The sequence below is a fragment of the Acromyrmex echinatior genome, chromosome 7 (assembly GCF_024713525.1).
Source record: "Acromyrmex echinatior isolate Ae372 chromosome 7, ASM2471352v2, whole genome shotgun sequence".
Lineage (NCBI taxonomy): Eukaryota > Metazoa > Arthropoda > Insecta > Hymenoptera > Formicidae > Acromyrmex > Acromyrmex echinatior.
Genome location: NC_141858.1, coordinates 13892106 through 13912573, shown reverse-complemented (window position 1 = coordinate 13912573; position 20468 = coordinate 13892106). Strand labels below are relative to the sequence as shown.

Genomic DNA, 20468 nt, shown 5'->3' with positions numbered 1-20468 from the left:
TCGTAGATCTTCATAGTATTAGAAGAACTAATAAGGGAACACAACTAAGTGAATTTCTTCGATTTAAATGAGCTTTTAATATGTTGTTCTATGGACAAAAATAGGAGTATTTTTGCAAATTTTTTTCTATCTCTTACAGATTCGACGATATTCAATCTAAAAGGAAAAAAAACCGATTTTTTTTTTCAAGAAAGATGTCATCCCCTTAACCTACGACTCAGCACGTATAAAAAAATACGTGTCTCCTATTTTTGTTCATAGAATAACATATTAAAAGCTCATTTAAATCGGAGAGATTCATTATTTTGTGTTCCCTTGTAAGTTGTAAGTTAACGTTTTTGTGATTATTATAAAAAATTTTATTATAAGAAATTTTATGGAATGTTTCATTTTTGTTTCCAGACTACATGTCTTAAAGTACAAAAAATTAAAACAAACTTCTGATTTTGAAATTATGTTATAAAAAATCGAAAGAATATGCGACCGATGAAAATCGAAATGAACCGTCTAAGTTGACAAATTGCAGGGATGAGAAAGTTATTTTGTAAAAGTTAATTAATTACAGTTTTTTTCTAAAAAAGTAATTAATTATTGTTATAAGTTATTGACTCTAAAAAATAATTTGTTATAGTCACAGTTACTGAAAAAATAACTTTCAGTTACTTTTAAGTTACTTTTAAGTTTTTTTTTTTTCAAAATTTTCAGCAAAACGAATAACATCGATACTATTAGGGCTGCGTTTAGAAATGTTACCCGACTGCTTCCGGATATCGTTTTTTTTATCCTTGTTTTTCTCTTAAACAAGAATGATACATAAGGTCATCTGAGTAACACAGCTTAGAACAGTTAAAGAAAAAGATTTTGAAGAAAATTGAAGAAAAACAACCTGATCACTCAGTGATCACTCAGTTCCATTAGATTAAAATGTAAATCAAACAAGTACAAAAGTTTATTTTGAGTGCTTTACTTAAATTTTTTTCTTCTGGTTGGAATCAATCAAATATTTCAAAACATTTGTAGTGCCAAGTGGATACTATCGCACACTAAATTGACAAATAAGTTTGAAATATATAAAGTAATTATAAAAGTAATTATTAAATTAGTTACTAGTTAAGTTAGTTACTTAAAAGATATAATTAAATTAAGTTATAGTTACAGATGGAAAAAAAAATAACGAAGTTAAGTTATAATTACTGAAAAAAGTAACGCTAACTTCGTTACAAATAACGAGTTAACGTAAGTGTAAGTGACTTGGGACAGTGTAGGTAACTTGCGATAGCATGTATTTTTGTTAAATTTAATGGTAGTATCTCTATCCATGAATCTCTAAAGGAAATTTAAAATTTAAACTTTCTTTAATGACTCATGGATGGAATCCTTAATTATTAAATTTAACAAAAATATATGCTGTCCTAAGTTACTTATACTGTCCCAAGTCACCTATATTTGTGGTACTTTCCATCCCTGACAAATTATGATTCTATAATATAGAAGATTTTAACTGTCTAACGTTCTATGTTTATGAGATCACTTTATTTGTATTTTTTTCTCTTGCTTTACCTTGTCTCTTGTTTGCAACTTATATTTGCGTGATTTCAAGTTGGACAGTTCTAACGTAAAAAATAGCTTATTTAATTTAAGAAAAATTCATAAGTCCCCTAAAATAGATTTATTTATATTTGTACCACATATATATTACTGCACACTATATAAGATCCAAGCATCTGCATCATAGCTCACAAAATACGTATTTTGTATCATTACCTGCATTTACGAATATGTTTTATGATTAGAACGACATTACGATATTATATCATTTATCTAATTGTAAGTCATGTAACGATAACAATGCCATTTTGTCCATCTTGTTATTTTGTGTCAAAATTTTATATATGTGATATTTTGAGCGTTTTATAAGTATTGCTCAGAATTTATTTACTTTGTAATTTAAAAAACAAAATTTTGAGAAACAAAATTTTATTATTTATGTTATTCCTTTTTAATTCCTTGATTGAATAAAATCATTGCGATTAACGCAATTAAATCATTGCATTAAAATGTTGAGTTAGCTTATTATATGATTATTAGAAAAATAACAACATGAATATCGTTACTACATCAAAATTGTGGTACACAAAAAAACATAAGCAATAAAACATGAGCAATAAGCGAATTAACCTTTTGGATTTGATACTGCTTACATTGTTACTTTATTGTTTCTACATTATTTCTACTTTGACCGATTCGCTTACCGTTTTTTATGTACCATAGCATTTAATTTAACTTTATTTGTGCATAACTGCAGGCATCTTTGTGTTGATAATATCAAAGATGTCAACAGAATTGTATATTATACCATATTATAATTATATATTGCGATAGAAATTAAGAAATGTATAATCGAATTCCCTTACAGCGAATTTGGTTGGCAATGCGCATTAGTGCAAATTAAAGTCGTCGTACACAAATCGACGTAAAAATTGCATTTATTATGTGTATATTAAACCGCGAAATCTCTAGTACATTTTATTGTGTTGTTTGGTAAATTATTAGTGAACTATTTAATCTTTTGAGATATTTGCATTACACTTTTACATTTAGATTAGATCAGTATGCAATGACTTTTATATGCACCAGTGCATACTAGTACGTCTAACCGAATTCGTTAATTTCAACTCACTGGGATCAAGCAAATTCTCTGCTCTCAACTTTCCCTTCTGTTTTCATATTTCAATATGCATAAAATGAAAATGGACTTGTTCAGCATAGCGAATCATTAAGTTGCTTTAACAACCGAAGCTAATTTAAGGAGATCCTAAAATCGTCTGTTTTACCGATTAAACGCAATAATTTTCATAGAATGGTATTGCATATTATACTTACATTTATGATATTAATTTTATTATTTGGCAATTCTTCAAAATTAAAGTATAGGTACTAATACGTGCCTGTAACGTGAATTTTATGTTGAGAACGATAAAAAATTTTAAACTTAAGATCTTTTTTTTACCATTTTTTGATCCCAAATAAGCTTAGAGTTGTTAAATCGAAACAGCATTTACTTAATAATTTTGTAAACTATACTTACGAAATTAAAGCAAACTAGTAGAATACATGAAGAAACAATGTCGAGTTCTTGGAATTTGATTTAGACATTTAATTCTATATGATATCGTTCTATCAAAATTTATGTATATATGTGTGTGCGATATTGATGTAATGATGTGTAAAGATGTGCTGATGTGTATCGGTAAAACAGCGATGCTATTGTCTTTAGTTTAGGATTCTCTTTAAAGGTAAGGTTACTGCTGTTGTACAATCAGAGTTTCGACTGATTGACGCAGTCACGTTCTATGCGTGTCCCCTAATCTCATTTGCCATTTTCATTTTATGTATGAATGGTAAATGCGAAATCGTGGGAGAATATTATAAGAGAAGTGTGTTAGTCTCGATGGGCGAAGATGGGGGAAGATCGAGATTAAGATAGTTCGACTGTACACATTTTCGTGATACATAAAATAATTATCATTAAAAATATCATAGCATAAGCTTGCATTAAAATTTTAAGAATGTTACTAATAAGGTACTTCTAGGAAATAGAATATTTCATATAAAAAAGAATATTCTGCTTCGTATAAGCGCGGCAAAGCACTGAAAGTGGCAAATGTGACATTGGATTTATTATGTCTTAATCATTCTCTCATCTCTCGGGAAGGGAGGATCACACATATGTTCATATGTAATATAACATCACAATGTAAAAAGATAAATTCACACCGCTTATCTCTACGTGCTGTGGAAACATTTACTAACAATGAAGCCTCTTTGTGTACAGTGCATCGAGCTTTCGTGATTAATATTTTTATATATTTTGTGCATTTTTTTCCTATCAACTTCATCAATCTGTCATCGTACGCACCACTTATTTTATAAAAAATTGAAATTTCATAATAAGCAAATGGATAAAATAGCTGGGACTTGTCGTGTACTTTCTCTTGACAGATCAATAACATTTTTTAAGTTCATTAAGTATGTGAAAGAATATAAAACTTTTTAATCTTTGATTTATCATATGATAGTATCTAAAATATTTGAAAGTTTTAAGTAAGATTGGAATATGGAATTTTTGGCATCTTCTTTAGACTGTTTATTTTATGGCTTACGGTTTGGACATTTATTCCGTTATTATTGTTACTTCTGTAAAGTCTTGATGTGTCCATGATGCTAGAAATCGATCCGAGATTTTGGATAAAAGAATTAAAAAATCACATTTGAAAAATTTTTCACATGACCAATCCGATTGGTCAATTCTTTCTTTATTTGAAATTGGACCTAAAGCTTTATAAAGAAACGATTTCTAGACTCTTCTTTTAAAACTGCCTAATGTTTTTACGTGCTTTTTCTCGGAAAGTTTCTTTTTAATGCCATTTTAACCCGAGAATAAAAGGAACCCATACGATGTGTACTACCTGAGGAAGGATGACTTTCACATCTCTTTATTTAAAAAAATGTGAAAAAGTCACTATTCTGCTCCTTAAGTAGTACACTACCTTCACTTTTTGCACTAAAAATTGCTAATAGAATCTCTCTTATATGAGGTATCTAGAAACTAATGAAAAATGTTACGATTGTCATATTTAGACTCTTTATTTTTCTATTTAAAATTTCGAAGATTTAAAATAGTATCTTCTACGAATAAGACGGAAACTATTAAGTCTAAAAGAAAAATAAATAGAAGAAAATTATAGAACGATGCAAAAATTATTTTTTTTTTCTATTTATTGGCTGTAAAAATTTTTGAATATTTGAGAATTATTTCTTATTAGTGATTATTTTTTACCATGTGTGTGACATAATTTACAAGCTGTGCGTAACTATTCTTTATTGTTTGAATCCTTTAAACGACAAAGAATAGATGCACATACTTTTAAATTATCGTCATTTTCACTTTTTACATTTTTAAAACTTTGTGAAATACTGGAATTAATTATCAAAATATTTAGTATTGGTGATTAATGTAATAGAGAGAAAGTACACGAATGAAGCACTTTTTATCTTATTGCAAAACAAACAGAATTATTGCTATTTTAATCGGATTGGATTTATGCCAAGATGTATTTTAATTTTTATTTGTCAAAATTTTATTGCAGAACCTTTGTGTCACAAATGCAGTATACGGACACAATAAATTAAAATCATACATGCACACACATTTACACGAATAACGCACCAATTGAAAAATGAAAACTGATGTACAAAGGAAATACGGCAAACGTTGCGGGAACATTTTTTTTTTTTTTTCAGAAAGATTATTCTTGTTATAGGTAATGCCAGCACCTCGGAATTTGTGCGGCAAGAATTAAGGGCGATTGTTGGCGCGCGAACGCAACAGCAACAGCAGCAGCAGCAGCAACAGCAACAGAGAGTACCCAACAACCTACAGAATAATCTTTCTGGTCAAGTTTCTCAGGACGATCTTGAAGCACTTGGTCTGACATTCGAGATGCCTTCTGCAGGTACGTACACTGGGTTGTAGAATCTTCGTTTGCTGCTTTCCGAACTTCGAATTTCGAAATCACATAGAGACGGTTACTCGGTAAATGATCAGCTACAAGTATGCTCACACAGCAAAACTGGGATGTCACAAGGGATCTATCACAACTATTTGGAACCGTTCGGAACTGTTCGGAACCGTTCGGAATGATTCGATTCTTTTTCTCTTTATTATAACAGGTCCCTTGTCAGTAAAACTATGTTTTCTTATAATATTAATTTCTTTCTCTACTTTTTTTTTTTATTTTAACGCAATGATAATTGTGCATTGCCCAGAACTGGAATGCAGAGTAATTGAATCAATGAAGAGTTTTACGCAACGTATATTTTATCGGTTCAGCACCGCGCTTTTGATAGATCGGTTATATAAGTTAATATACGAGTACATTATATATAGGATGCGTTCCGAGTTATGCATGAAACGCATGATGTATTGTTTTATCTTTCTTTATTATTTGGTGAACAACAAAGACAAATGATGCATCATGCGTTCCATGTGTAACTCGGAACGCACCTATGGACATAATTTTATTACTATCTGTAAGTTATGTATTTATTGAAGATAAAATAAGTGAGGTATACATGAAGTTATTTAATTTCAAAATGCAAGATTTTGTGGTATGCTTTCAGCATACACGAATCAAAATCGATCGTACGAAGATGATTTGAATTTAATAAGTTTAATTTTGTCTGCATTTCTATATAGAGAGGCATTGCTTTTCCTCCTTCGAATTTTCTCAGACTTTATTCATACAATTCCCAATGTTAACTCCGGTCCTCACATATTAATTTTTCATACGATGTTTCATGAGCGAGTACTGTGAAAAAGTATTACAAGCATTATAGTTTCCCCTCGTAGATCATGCACATTTTTCTAGATTCGTCGTCGCACGCGATTACAACTAATTACACTGATTTACAATGCATCTCCTGAGGCCCCGTGTGTTTCTCCGTGAAATCTATATAAGAAATTTCAATATACATAACGAAAACCCAAGCTCTTCCAAGGTAGTTTCGAATGCAGAAAATGTTACGAGTAAAATTTTACTTTTTACATTATAATATTATAATACATTATAAAAAAAAAAAAAGAAAAAGTATTGAATGTGGATTTCTCGTTGTGTTTGATTGGAGTGAACGTTAAGCTATTTGTATAATTTCTGAAATCTTTTACGAGAGAGACAAAAGCGAGTCCTCGGTCGATCGAGATTCGTACGAATCTGTATCGATGTACAGGCTGAAGCACGCGCGATCGCTATGCGTAATCTCCCGCTTCTTGTAAAAAGAAGCATAATACTTTAGTTCTACAAAGATTGTGGTAACGCCTACTGTTACGATGTCCTAACTAGGTGAGGCTGTGGTTAGCGATGGCCCCGCCAAGATCTGGGGGAGCGCCGGAAGTGCCCCCTCGTCCTCCAGGGTAAGAACCCCATTCCGACAATATATAATTACTTTTACGTATTTTTTTAAATTTGATTTTGTTATGCTATGTCTTCCCTCTATACGCTTGGCTTCAGAACTGATTGTGCACGAAACATGTTTAATGATCTCTCTCTATTTGCGCACTGAGCGTAAAACTTGTATGGGGTTACTTACTATTTTTAAATTTACATCGCTCTACAAATGCATGCGAAGTCGTCGTTTGACGATTATTGTCTCGGCATTGTCGTTACAGTACTCGCACGTGACGATAATTCTTTCGAATTTTCCGCAATAGCCGTATAGTTGAAGATTCAACTCTTGTGTATGCTAAAGTAGAAACGTGCCCTGAAAATTATAATTGATTGAAGAAGACTTGAGAGAGATAGCATTTATTTGATGAATTTCTACTCTTTTAAATTAGGGATTGGCTTTATAGTTGTAGAATTTTTTTACTCCTACTTCTTTTTCTTTTTACTACTATTTATTTCTACTTTATTTTTAGTTTAACCAAAAAGGGAAAATAAAAATAAGTCTTTACTTATTATTTCTACTTATATTTATACTTTTTAATTTTATTTCTTATATTTTTTACACATAGTAAGTATTATTATATATATTTTTTGTTTAATATACGAGTTTAAAATATGTTACAAAAAATAAAATTATCAGAATTTAATTATTATTTTGATTTGTTTGATAACAGAATTCTTTGAAGTTAAGAAATTAATCACGAAATTGTCTTAATCTATAAAATATAGCAAAATTTATATCTTTATAAATTAAAATTTTATAATATTTATTTTACAGAAAGTAATGTGTTACAAAAATTTTTTTTTACAAATAATAGAATACAAAATAATTAATATCTAGCACCCCTAAAATATAATTAATATTTATATTTTGTTAACAAAATATTAAAAGTTTTTATATTTTTTCAATTAAGAAGTATGCATTAAATGTCGATGAAGACGTTTAAGTTTTACACTCAGTGTCAATGAGAAACGCTGTGTTTAATATTAAACAAGCTGATTTTATCTCGCTAAGTAGATTCTTGTTCGGACTTTATCGAGGTGCATTAGCTAAACATGGTTAATTGCCTCTATTGTCTGTATAATGTAGCGCGCATTTACGAGTTGCATATATTTTGTGCAAGAACTAATTGTATTTCTTCGGCTGCATTAACTGCGAGTAATTTCTTTTAAATTTGTGTCATTCACTTAAGCGAATGACTGATACAACGCCAGCGTAAAATTAGCTTTCGCTAATTTCGTGATATTTTTTTATGAGATGAAAATAATTGATCGAACTCTAAATGTTAAAGAAATATGAAAATATACAAACTTATAAAAATTATACGGGATCATTAGATGGTATAGATGAAGTTCAGGATTTGATATATGTGGAATTTAAAGTTTTCAATTTTCTCAATATAAATTTTTTCATTGTACAAAATTTATTTTCCTCAAACTTTCGAATAGTAATATTATAGTTTTGTAAAATATTAAAAATGGGAAGAAAGTTGTATGTATGTAAGTATATGAGATAATTTTATTTTTTTTTTTAACTAATTTTAAGTAAACTTTGTTTTAACAACATTCTGAAATTCTTTTGGGTATTAAAAAGAAAATAGGAAAAATGATGTTATCTAATTAAGAATTTTAAGAATTGGAATATGTAAAAAAATGGAATATCGTAAGTTAAATATTCTCACTATTAAAATAGTGTAATGAAATATTCATTTCGTATTAAATAGTTTTGGAAACAAAATATAACTTTGTTGATTAATTTTATCTTCAAAAATTTATTTTTACAATTAATGTTCTTTTTTACCATTACTATTAAATAGAATTTTTTCAACTTAATTTATCTGAAAAAAATAAATAATGGAAAATGGAGAACAATTCTTCATATTCAAATAAGTGGGATTTTTCCCGTGTGCATCGCGCATGATTTTCTTTTCGATATTTTTAAAGATTTCAGCGCAATGCACTCATTCTCATATTGAGTGCTTATGTAGGAGATGTCAAGCAAAAGTATTTTCTTTCGTATCTACAGGGTGATGGTGTTGTAAGCTTCAGCTCATTCGAGTAATCAGTAATCATACTACCATTTGTTGTATTGTATAACGTACGTCTAGTAATGCTTTTTCACAGTGAGCCAACTAGATATCTACGCGTAGTTCTTAATTTCTTTTTTTTTTCCGAAAACGATTATTCTTATTGCATGAGGAAATCCGCTAATGCTACAAACAGGAGGGTTTAGAAAGACATTCTAAATTTAAATTTATACGATTTTCTAATGTATGTTCTTTATATCGAGCATATCATAGTTATCTGTAAGAAAACTCGACTGGAATGCGATTAATTCATTAATTTAGGATCAATTTGTTTTTAACATACAGGATGTGTCGTATATATAATTTATCGCAATACTTGCTTATAAAATAAATTACAAAATAAATATTTTTTTGACAGCGGTAGCTTTATGTCATTTATGTGTCAAATATTTGCGTTAATCACGTACCAAATAAAAAGAAACTTTATTTTAATCTAGATCATGTATCTAAAAATAATATCTATCATTAATATATGAGTTGCAAATTTTTATTTTAAGTATTAATTAGAAATAATTAAACAAAAATTAAAGAGTACAACAATTGTTACTGAATCTATTTCTATAAAAGCGAGGAAGTTTTTTGTATTATGCTTCTGCCGATCGTGAAATAAAAAAATATTCAATTGGCAATTAAAAGCGGAGTACATATATTTCGTTTAAAAAGTTTTACAGTAGCTATCATTGTTGTGCATTGAGATATTGGATGTGTAGTTGCTATGTGGCTTCAGATTTCTGTTCTTTAAGTTTATTCGGGCGAATCATTGTTTGGACATAATTATTGAAAGGATTCACACATCTGAACGATAAAGACTTGAATTTCAAATGGGTGAATTCTTTCCATCTTACCAAATTCTGAACGATTATTCCATAAACATGTATATGCGAATACTAAATATACGAGACACGGCTGTACCATTAATGCTCTGCTACTTCAAAATATTTTAGATTAATATTTGAACTTATACGATGGAAATATTGCAATAGATTGTCAATCATCAAAGTGATTTCAAACCGATTGTCGGAGAAATGTTCACTGTAGAGACATTGTTCCTTGTTGAGCCTTTTGATCCTTTGTTTCACATATATTGGATTTATAGAGAACCTTAATTTCACGAATCCTTAAATTTTTTTTGATACAAATTCTTGATTTCTCGATTTTCAATTTTAAAATTTTTGGTTTTATGGATCTTTGGTTTAAAAGATTATTTTAAATAATTAGTTTTGCTGATTCTTATACGCACATATTTATAAATTCACACATTTTTTGATACCGGATTTAGTGTCATAAATCCTTAATTACAAAAAGCATCATTGTAAATTTATATAATTCCGCGTAACATTATTGTAAATTCTCCGTTTTCTAAAATCTTAATTTCATAAATTTCCTGTGTCGTAGATCCTTAATTTCCACGGATTCAATTTTATTAAACAATTTCTGGTCCCACAGCACTTGATTACATTATTTTATTATTTAATGAAGCTTATATATTTTTTTTAAATACCAAAATTAAAGGTACTTCGATGCCAGAGATTTAAATATTAATGCCAAAAAAAAAACCATTTTTAATATCTTGTAATATTTGCAACTGTTTTGTTATTCTATAAATATATACTCTTCGATCGGTTTCGAAATCTTTATATCAGAAATAGCGAAAGTAGTTCTAAGAACGTCTTTTGATTTCAGATTACTATGGAGGAGGCACGAGGTGATCCGACGAAATCATCATTGCTGCAGAAGCTACTGCAGTCCGAGTGACAGGCCACTATCCCGTCATGCAGTAAAGAGTTATATGTAATATATTTTTGAGTATGCAGAGAGCGGAACGGAGATATATAGGACGTATATAAAACGCGGAAGAGAGCAAGAGTGCGAAAAAAAGGAGAGAAAATGTGTGAGAAAGTGTTATAAAATGCATATACACTTACTACGTAATGGATACTATTGTATTATATGTAACGTCACACACGGAGTCAGTATTCATATACGTATCACCAAATACAATGCAAAACTAGCGCGCGGTGCTCTCTAGAATGTTGCCCGTTGATCAGTCGAGGAAAAAAAGACGAGCGAGAGCGAGAGAGAGAGAGAGAGAGAGGGGGGGGAGAAGAAAAGAGTGAGAAATAGAAAGATAGATATAGAGAGAAAATGAGAGATAGAGAAAGATAGAGATAGGAAAAAAGAGAGATAGAAAGATAGAAATAGAAAGAAAAAGAGAGAAAAAGGGGGAAACGGCGGGACCTATTCCCTTTCTTTTTTGCTTTTCGAACTTGATGGACCAAAAGTTTTAATTTTTGTTTGGCTGTGTTAAGATTTCCTGGCTGAGCATGCGATTCGCCAGGAGTATCGAGGCTGCGTCGTATCGCGGCACGGAGAGAATCGATTCGCGGCGTTCGTTCCCGTCGCTTTTTATGTTTTTTCCTTTTTTTGTTTTGTTTGTTGAGGAAGAGTCTTTCTCTCAAGCTCTCGTCTCGGCTTCGGATGACCGAAGATTTATGTCGTATCGTATATTATGCTGTGACGATCACAAGCATACGATGAACCCACATCCGCATTTTACCTGTCGATACCTGTGTGTATGTGTGTGTGTGTATGTATGTGTTAATGTTTGCGCGTGTGTGTGTGTATCGCGTTCTCCGTCAGTATTGTATTTGGTATATCACAAGAGCGGGAAAAAAAAGGAGAGGAAACTATATATAGGTACCTCAAAAAAGGTATACTTTACTATACCACTGGCTGTTGAACATAGAACTACTCATAGGATTTAATTATTCTATACACAGATGAAAAAAAGAAAGAAATAGAGCACTCTATTCACGTATTCTTCTTAATTTAACATCCTTTTTCGACTATTACATTTATGGATAATATATTTGTGATTGTAAGAATCTGCAACCAAAACGTGACAAAGAATACTTGTTGTTGTTAATATGATTATAAACTATTATTATATTGTAATAACTATTAATTATTTTATTTTATTTTATTATATTATTAATATTATTATTATTATCATCGACATTATTATTATCACTATTACCAATATTCTTGTTGCAATTGCTATATTATTATAATAATAAGAATAATTATTATATTATTTTATTATGTATATCAATATTGATATTATTGAACACTTGGAATATTCATATTTCTATTCAATAGTAAGAGTACCTTTATATAAATATAAATATAAATATATTGTATAAATGTATATGTATATATATGTATAGTGGGTTTATGTACGCGTTATATATAAATAATAGATGCGGACATTATTTATGTATAATCGATATATAAATTGACGTATATTTATATATCTATACATGCGAGATGGAGAAAGAAAGAAAAAAAGAGGGAAATCGATCTTCTATTTTGCATAGCTCGGTAATGATTCTCTTTTGGGTCTTAGATGCACACTAAATTACTTCTAAATGACATCTGTTGTTATATAAATGAGAAAAGAGGAAATCTAATTACACCTACACGTGTATATGCACACGATGCTATGCGCGCGCGCGTGTGTGTGTGTATACGCGTGTACACATACATATGAAAGAAATCTCACGCAAGTGTCTTATTTTTCCAGGAAGTTCACCACTTATTAAAAGTTGGAAGAAATCGCTACTAGAGGTTTTGCGTGTGATGATAATGATGGGGTTTCGATATGAGATGAGTATAGAACGTCAGCGAGTTTTCTTTAGCATTGACGGAATTTTGCTTTAATTGTAAAATTAATGATTCGCATGAAAAAAACCGTCTCTCTTTTCCATTTCGTTTTGACCGTGATTTACAAATGTGATTTCGACGGGCGCGGACGTGGCAATTCTAGTGTTTATTTGGCGTGTATTATTATATTTATATTGTTATGCGTCCGTCTTGTTTTTTTTAAATTTCGAAATTAGTTTTTTTTTTATCGAAGGGAAAAGGGATTCGCGTTTTATAAATTTTTTTGAATTATTTAATGAAAATTAGCTAGCTTGTATGGTTTAGTGTTTGAGCCATCGCGTGATGTACATAATGAAAAGCAACGGATTCGGATTTGTTTGTTGCGTGTTTTACCTAAAAAAACTTATAGATATTTATATGTATGTTATTGTTGTTTCTTTTTATTTTCTATAATACGAAACACGAAATTTTTTATCCGTGACGCGAGGAAACAAGTATAACGACGACGGTGATGATAACGAGGATGATGAGATTGATGATAACGATGAGGATATTGATACTGTGATGACATTAATACTTGGTCTGCTCGTTCCCTGTTGCTTTTTCTTCCAATTGAAAGCAGTTACAAAGTTGTAATCTCCATAAAAAAAAAAAGAAAAACACAACGTGAGGTACTCTGAATATGTACACGTACATACATAGGCATGTACTTGCCTGTGAACGCGGATACGTATATTACGCGTACGAGAGAGATAGAATGAAAGAGGGGGAGGAGAGAGAGAGAGAGAGAGAGAGAGAGAGAGAGAGAGAGAGAGAGAGAGAGAGAGAGAGAGAGAGAGAGAGAGAGAGAGAGAGAGAGAGAGAGAGAGAGAGAGAGAGAGAGAGAGAGAGAGAGAGAGAGAGAGAGAGAGAGAGAGAGGATAGTACGCACGTACATGTTTGTGTATGTTCGCGCGTGTGCATGCTTATGCCAGAGTGCGAGATGGAAACGTCGTGGCGTTTAGGCGTGCAGTGTGTGTGCGTGTGTGCGTGTGGAGGCGTGCGTTGTTCGTAGGCACGCTCGTACGCGGGTGTGCGTAGCAAATTACGTCATATAGATAGATCATATGTGCTTTCTAATGATGAATAATTTTATAAATATAAATATAATATCGATCTCTCACCGTGTACGTTCATTTCGTACGACGAGCTTGTATGTGAACTTCGCGTGTCCTGGAAAAGGCCCGTTCGCCTTTTATTAAACTGTCAAATGATTTCAGTGTTCTTGCTTCATTTCAGTTAATTCTTTTAAGCGTTCCGCGAACACGTAAAGTATCCCCCTCCTGGCATTCTCCCGTCTTCTCCTCGTTTATATCGCTTCCAGTTTCTGCCTTCGCTCAAGAGCTTTGCGTGATATTATTTTTAGATGTAGTCTAAAACTAAGATATACTCTTATTTTTTATTCCGAAAAACAGAAATTGATTTTATTTAAATTAAAATTTATTTATTTAAGGAAACAATATGTTTTATATCTTCCAAACAAATTTCTTTCTGCGTTTTTATTTTGTAGACGATAATGAGAAATAAATTGTCATATAAAATACTACCGATGGAACAATGAAACTCAATCTTTTTTGCTGTACTCATCAAGCAGAGAAAATTTTCAAGTTACACGATTATAATTTTGTTTAAATTGAAATTTATTTAAAGAAACAATATTTTTATATTTTCCAAACAACTTCCTTTTGTATTTTATTTTGTAAATGGTGACGCGAAATTGTAAAATATAAAATAGATGAAACGATCAAATTCAATTTTTTTGCTGTTCTTTTCAAACAGAAAAGTTTAAGCTAATTAACTAATCAATCAATTAACTATTAACTACAGTGCTTTTTTAATTTATTATTATTTATTTTCTTGCGTTATATGAAATTTTCAATTCGAGATAAATGGAAGGAAGATAAACCGGAAAAACGTCGATTAGCTTATACAAAAAGATCTTTATTCACTGCGAAATACATAGATAATAGTTACGATAGCAATACAATATACATAACGTTAATTTAATTATCATAGTGTGATCTCCCGTAAATCGCACCGGCAAACACGACGTTATTGGCAGTTTCGTGATAGCCGGACGCGACAGATTCTTTTTCTATTTGGCATAAGGCAGTTATATGGCTTTACGGCAGCCGGCGGCGCTTTTTATCGTGCGCGCAGGAAGAGACGAGATGGCTGGGAGAATGGGTCGTAGACCTGCACAGGGTGGGAACGAATATAGCGATGAGTTCCCAAGAGCGATTAAGGGTCCTGGATGAGGATTTTCAGATAAGCAGCAATCCAGGTCTTGATTCAACAGCAGCTACTTTGACAAGCAATTCTTCTTTCATGTTGAGAGTTCCGGGGAAGAAATGTACTGATAATCGAGAAATTTATCAAAGTTGCGTTTCATATTCAATACTTCAATTTCAATGGTCTGTAACTTAAAAAGGAGTTTATTCATACAATTTTTTTTCCAAACAGCTTAAATAACCTGAACTATCTGCATGTTGTTTACATAATCTTGAGTCTTTATGTTATTGAACATTCGTTCGCGTTTTCTACTCGATGCAAGGCCTACGAACGAAGGCACCCAGCCGATATAACTTAACTAATAGAATAAAATAGTTTTTTTTGCTTCTTTATATACATAGGCTTGCTACGCCCTTTGCACGTCACTGCCGCTGGATATTTATGCGCGATTTATGCTGCGCCTACACGTTGTTTAAAGACTCTGCCGATTCCCAGTGCCTGCCGCGTACGCGACCTCTCCTGCGTTGGTGATGGGGTACACGTCTGTTCGAATATGGTCTTCCTCGAGTATGGGTAGCCCACGGATTAGGCGGTATCCTGGAGGACTCGTAGTCAGGCGGTAATTGGCGAGGTGGTGGTATAATGCCCCAATTATTGGGGGCTCGTTCGTTGTTAGATGTGAAAGGCTTTAAAACCTCGGTGACCCTTCGGCGGAGGCACACGGCGCAGCGACTCACTCGGGACGTATGATCGGCTTTGAGCGTCTGTTGCAGCGGTTTACGGAACATCTCGTCGTCATGAATGGTCGCTAACCAGTACGATGTCGCCGTAGAGAAATAATTACAACTACCAAGGCCACGACATTCAATAAACGGTCTGACACGGAATTCCTCTAAGCAGGATCCGGGCGAGACTAGAGACTGACCACCACCATCTGCACCTGCATCTCTGTGCTGTAATTTTATAATTGTATAAAATTATTATATCAAACTGATAATACTTAATTGACAATACCTTCAATATTTACTTAACTATTATACATTTTTATTGAATTCTTATCTATATTGAAATTAATATAATACAATTGATCTTACCATGAGGAAACTGTATCCAACCCAGATTTCTTCCCAGCCACCCGGACACTCGGGTATTGCCATAGATTGACTGTGAACGGCTATTACCCTAGTCGGTGCTTCGCACACTGAACATCTCGATAAATATCTACCAACTTCTGGAGCCGGTATTGGTGTCATCATCATCGGCATAGGCTCGGTTGTACTGAGCCAGTAACTGTAGTCATTGCGATTGGCATAATCACACACGTTGTTTAGATTGCAGAACAGGAAAGGCATAGTGGAAAACTTCCTGACGCAACTACCAGCAGCGCCTGTGAATTGTATTATACTTTATGTGTGTGTGATTTATTGCATTATACTCTTAAAGATTCCTTTTAAATCATGTATATTCTTGTAATGTCAAATGTTTTAATAATTATTTAAAAATTTTTCTTCTTGCATTAAGTTTCTTTCTAATACTAGATTGTCAAGAAAGAAAATCATTCTGAATCATCTTTTTATATACAAATTTATTCAAAAACAATTATTCCTCAAGATAAAGCATTATGTTAAAAAATCAGTCGCCATCAATCTACTAGCTGTCGGATTTGGTATCATTAATTTAAATGAAACTAAAATTCTGCTGCAGTTATGTCCGATTTTGATCTTGCATTATTTGATTATGGTTTGTTTCGCTCAATGAAATATTTCTTGCGAGGATTCGAAACTATTGAGTAAGTTGAGGTAGCTTGTCATGAGTTCTTCGTATCTCAAATAATACCGGGAACAAATTCGACAGTTATTAGCAGATTGATGATTATTGATCGTTATCTTTATAATGAGGAAAAGATGTTGTTTTTGAATAAATTTGTTTGTAAAAACCAAAGATTGATTCAAAACTTTTTTGACAACTTAGTCAAATTAAAATTTTATTATATTCTATAAAAACAATGTTTATATTAAAAATATATTGCTTACCAAGATCCTGTGCGTAAGCTCGTCCATTACCCATGATATGCAATAACGAAAATCCTTCCCAGATCTTTACGGTATTTCTTGGACAGACCGGTATCATTTCGGATTGCGAGTGACGAGCAAAATAGAATCCTCTATCTCTTGGACCAATTCCATTTGGCGCAGGTAATCCAGGTGCACCGGGGAAACCTGCGAAAAAGTAATTGTTTCGTTATTTAATCCACAGTTAAAACAATGCAAATTGTTACACCAACATATTGCTTCAATTTGAAAATTAAATTATATTAATATTTAATACGAAATATATATTATCATACCTTGTTTTCCTTGTCGTCCCGTAGGTCCGCGAGATCCTTGATATCCAGGAGGTCCATCTTTACCATCCGGTCCTTGCAATCCAGGAATTCCAATCATTCCTGTCTCACCCTGTCGACCTGGCAGACCGTCCTTGCCAGGCTCACCTATCATTCCCTGTAGTCCAGGGAAACCTGTGTATTTACCACATGCGGTATTATACTTCCATTCAATAAAAATATGCATATACTAGTTTTCTATAAAATGAAATATATATAACACCTGGTAATCCGGATACTCCTATGTCACCGGGCAATCCTCGTCTCGGGAATGGCGGAAAAGGATTTATGCCAGGTTGTCCTTTCGATCCCTTTCATAAGCATATATTTAAAATAACTCATAAGTTTTCTCTTTGTTCCTCGATTTTATTCAATTATTTAAAATGTTATATTTGATGAATAAAAAAAATAATTAAATTTAAAAGAAATTTGTATAAGAATATTTTTGTTATTAAAAATAAAAACAGAAAAAACTAACAAGTAAATCGATGACTAATATCTAAATTGTGAAAAATATGATTCAAGACTCACCTTTGGTCCTTCAGGACCAAGCAGCCCAGGAAGACCAGTTTCACCGGTTTCTCCTCTTTCTCCTTTCTGTCCTGGCAAACCATCAATACCAGATAAACCAGAGTCACCTCTCATTCCCTTCAGTCCAGTTCGACCATCTAATCCACGCCATCCAGGTTCTCCAGGTTGTCCTTTAGCGCTGTCTGCAGATATTCCCGGTTCTCCACGGAAACCTTTCGGTCCTGGTGCTCCAAGGAAGCCTTGAAATCCTTCTAAACCTGGTGCACCTGGGAAGCCGACGAATCCTCGCAGACCTGATCGAAACATAAAATAATAAATATTAATTAATGTTAATATTTTTTAATTTTGTTATTACTTAATTAACTTTGAAGAGAAATTGAAAATGCGATAATGATTGTTACCTGGCTCTCCGACTATTCCTTTAGGACCACGAAGGCTGTGACCTATGTCACCAGAGATTCCCTTAGGTCCGTTCGGACCATATTCACCAGGAGCTCCTTTTTGTCCTGCACGTCCTGGAATACCAGGCATACCATCAAGACCAGCGCGGCCAGGTTCACCTGGTTCAGCGAATTCACCGGGCAATCCTATGGTAAACAAATAAGAAAATGATATTAAATGACATGAAATATCAAGTTTGAAATATCTATAATAGATTAAAGAAAAATGAGAAAAATGTTGTAGATTTTATTAGCAAAATTACACTAGAATGTGAAGCATATGGCATTAATTTTCTTAACTTACTTAAAAGATTCATTATATATTCTATTAATTTTGACAAAATTTTATAAAACGAAGTAGCATAATTATTTTTAATATATCAAATAGAGAGAAACTGAAAACTCTAAATATTAAAAAAAATTAAAGAATTATATAGTACAATACATTTCCAATAAATTTATACAAGAGTAAAAGAGTAGATTGGAATTAAACATTACTCATATTGATTATTATATATTGTATATATACCTGGAGCTCCGTGAGGTCCTTGATCACCCGGTAGACCAGGGAAACCAGGTAATCCTAGAAAACCGTCAGGACCTGGATATCCTCTGTCTCCAATTTGACCCTATAGTGGACAAATAAATAATTTCTCTCGAAGTTGAAGAATTGAAATGTCCGATTTAGATTGTTCATTTACCTTACGACCAGGTACGCCAATATATCCTGGTTCGCCTGGTTGTCCTTTCACACCAGAGAAACCATCGTGACCGCGATTACCAAAATCACCCTTCTCTGCGAACGCGTAAGATGGTAAACCAGGTTCACCTACATGACCTTTCGGTCCAGGAGCACCCATAAGACCTGGGAATCCTCTCACACCTGGTTCACCCGGCATTCCTGACATAAAATGTATTGTAATTTGTTAATAAAATACTGATACAATATTTTATCCTTTTCGATTATAAATATTAAATATAAATTTAAAAAATAAGCGTCGATTATAAAATACAAAAGTATCGAAATATATGATTAAATTAATAAAGATAAATGAACGTTGATTATAATATTTACCTGGTCTACCCATTATACCCGGATCACCATCGAGACCTGATTTTCCTTTCAAACCATCGAATCCAGGTGGTCCAATCAGGCCTCTTTCACCTTTCGCACCATGTCGTCCAGATATTCCGTGCGCGCCTGATCTTCCTGGGAAGCCTTGCTCACCTTGTTCGCCTTTTAATCCATCAGGACCCATATCACCAATTTCTCCCTATAAAGACAAATATATATTATATGTTAATTTGAATATAATATCCTGCAAACTTTTTTACTATATACAATATATGGCAGAGTAAAAATAATATTTTGCCTTTTGTATCTTAAAAGTATTTTATTCTAAGAAAACAGCTTCTTGATAAAAAGAAGATGGACTTACCTTTGGTCCCTCTCTACCATTGTATCCATCGAATCCAGGTTCACCTTTCTGTCCTTGTAGACCATTGAAACCGTCAGTGGCTAATCCTGGTTCTCCCGGTAAACCCGGTCGTCCGTCGAATCCAGCCAGACCGGGCGGTCCAAGTTCCCCCATAAAACCATGTTCACCCACGTCACCTTGAGGACCGCTGAAGGAATTTTCGCCAGGGATTCCCGATAATCCTTCGGGACCAGCATCACCAGTGATACCTTTGAATCCAGGCAAGCCTGGCACTCCTGAGAAACCAGGAACTCCGGCGTCTCCTACCTCTCCTTTAGAACCAGATGCTCCGTCTATACCCTTGACACCAGGCCAACCGCGTGATCCCGAATCGCCGCTCTCACCGACATCACCCTTTTCTCCTGGAGCACCTGGTAGACCTTGTGCACCATGCATCCCTTGATATCCTTGAGGTCCTATATCGCCATCGTCACCACGTCGTCCGATAAAACCGATTTCCCCTTTCAGACCTTTCATTCCATCAAAACCAGAAGGACCATCAGGGCCTGAAAATAAATGCATCATGTTTTTTATTTTCAAGATCAAGATTAAAGTGTGAACTAATACTATAACGCGAAGTTAATTTATCCAAAACATTCTATAGACATAGA

At 32.8% G+C, this 20468-nt stretch overlaps 2 protein-coding genes across 17 annotated transcripts in view; one reads left to right on the top strand and one right to left on the bottom strand.

Moving 5' to 3' along the window:
• Positions 1 to 14008, top strand: part of LOC105154207 (uncharacterized) — a 151234-nt gene extending 137226 nt beyond the window's left edge. For 10 of the 11 annotated variants that reach the window (XM_087408156.1, XM_087408152.1, XM_087408148.1 and 7 more), the window contains 3 exons: positions 5325 to 5516; positions 6903 to 6973; positions 10775 to 14008. In XM_087408156.1, the coding sequence (XP_087264282.1) occupies positions 5325 to 5516; positions 6903 to 6973; positions 10775 to 10846 (335 nt within the window). In that variant the 3' untranslated portion in view covers positions 10847 to 14008. The remainder of the gene's footprint in view (positions 1 to 5324; positions 5517 to 6902; positions 6974 to 10774) is intronic. The other variant, XM_087408155.1, reaches the window with a different exon arrangement.
• Positions 14009 to 14713: 705 nt separating this feature from the next.
• The window catches only part of LOC105153430 (uncharacterized), a 240439-nt gene continuing 234684 nt past the window's right edge, over positions 14714 to 20468 (bottom strand). For all 6 annotated transcript variants that reach the window (XM_087408144.1, XM_087408145.1, XM_087408146.1 and 3 more), the window contains 11 exons: positions 19819 to 20363; positions 19455 to 19653; positions 19081 to 19280; positions 18909 to 19008; positions 18341 to 18526; positions 17940 to 18232; positions 17632 to 17719; positions 17373 to 17543; positions 17059 to 17244; positions 16120 to 16412; positions 14714 to 15978 (listed from right to left, as the gene is read on the bottom strand). In XM_087408144.1, coding sequence (XP_087264270.1) covers positions 15487 to 15978; positions 16120 to 16412; positions 17059 to 17244; positions 17373 to 17543; positions 17632 to 17719; positions 17940 to 18232; positions 18341 to 18526; positions 18909 to 19008; positions 19081 to 19280; positions 19455 to 19653; positions 19819 to 20363 — 2753 coding nt within the window. In that variant the 3' untranslated portion in view covers positions 14714 to 15486. The remainder of the gene's footprint in view (positions 15979 to 16119; positions 16413 to 17058; positions 17245 to 17372; positions 17544 to 17631; positions 17720 to 17939; positions 18233 to 18340; positions 18527 to 18908; positions 19009 to 19080; positions 19281 to 19454; positions 19654 to 19818; positions 20364 to 20468) is intronic.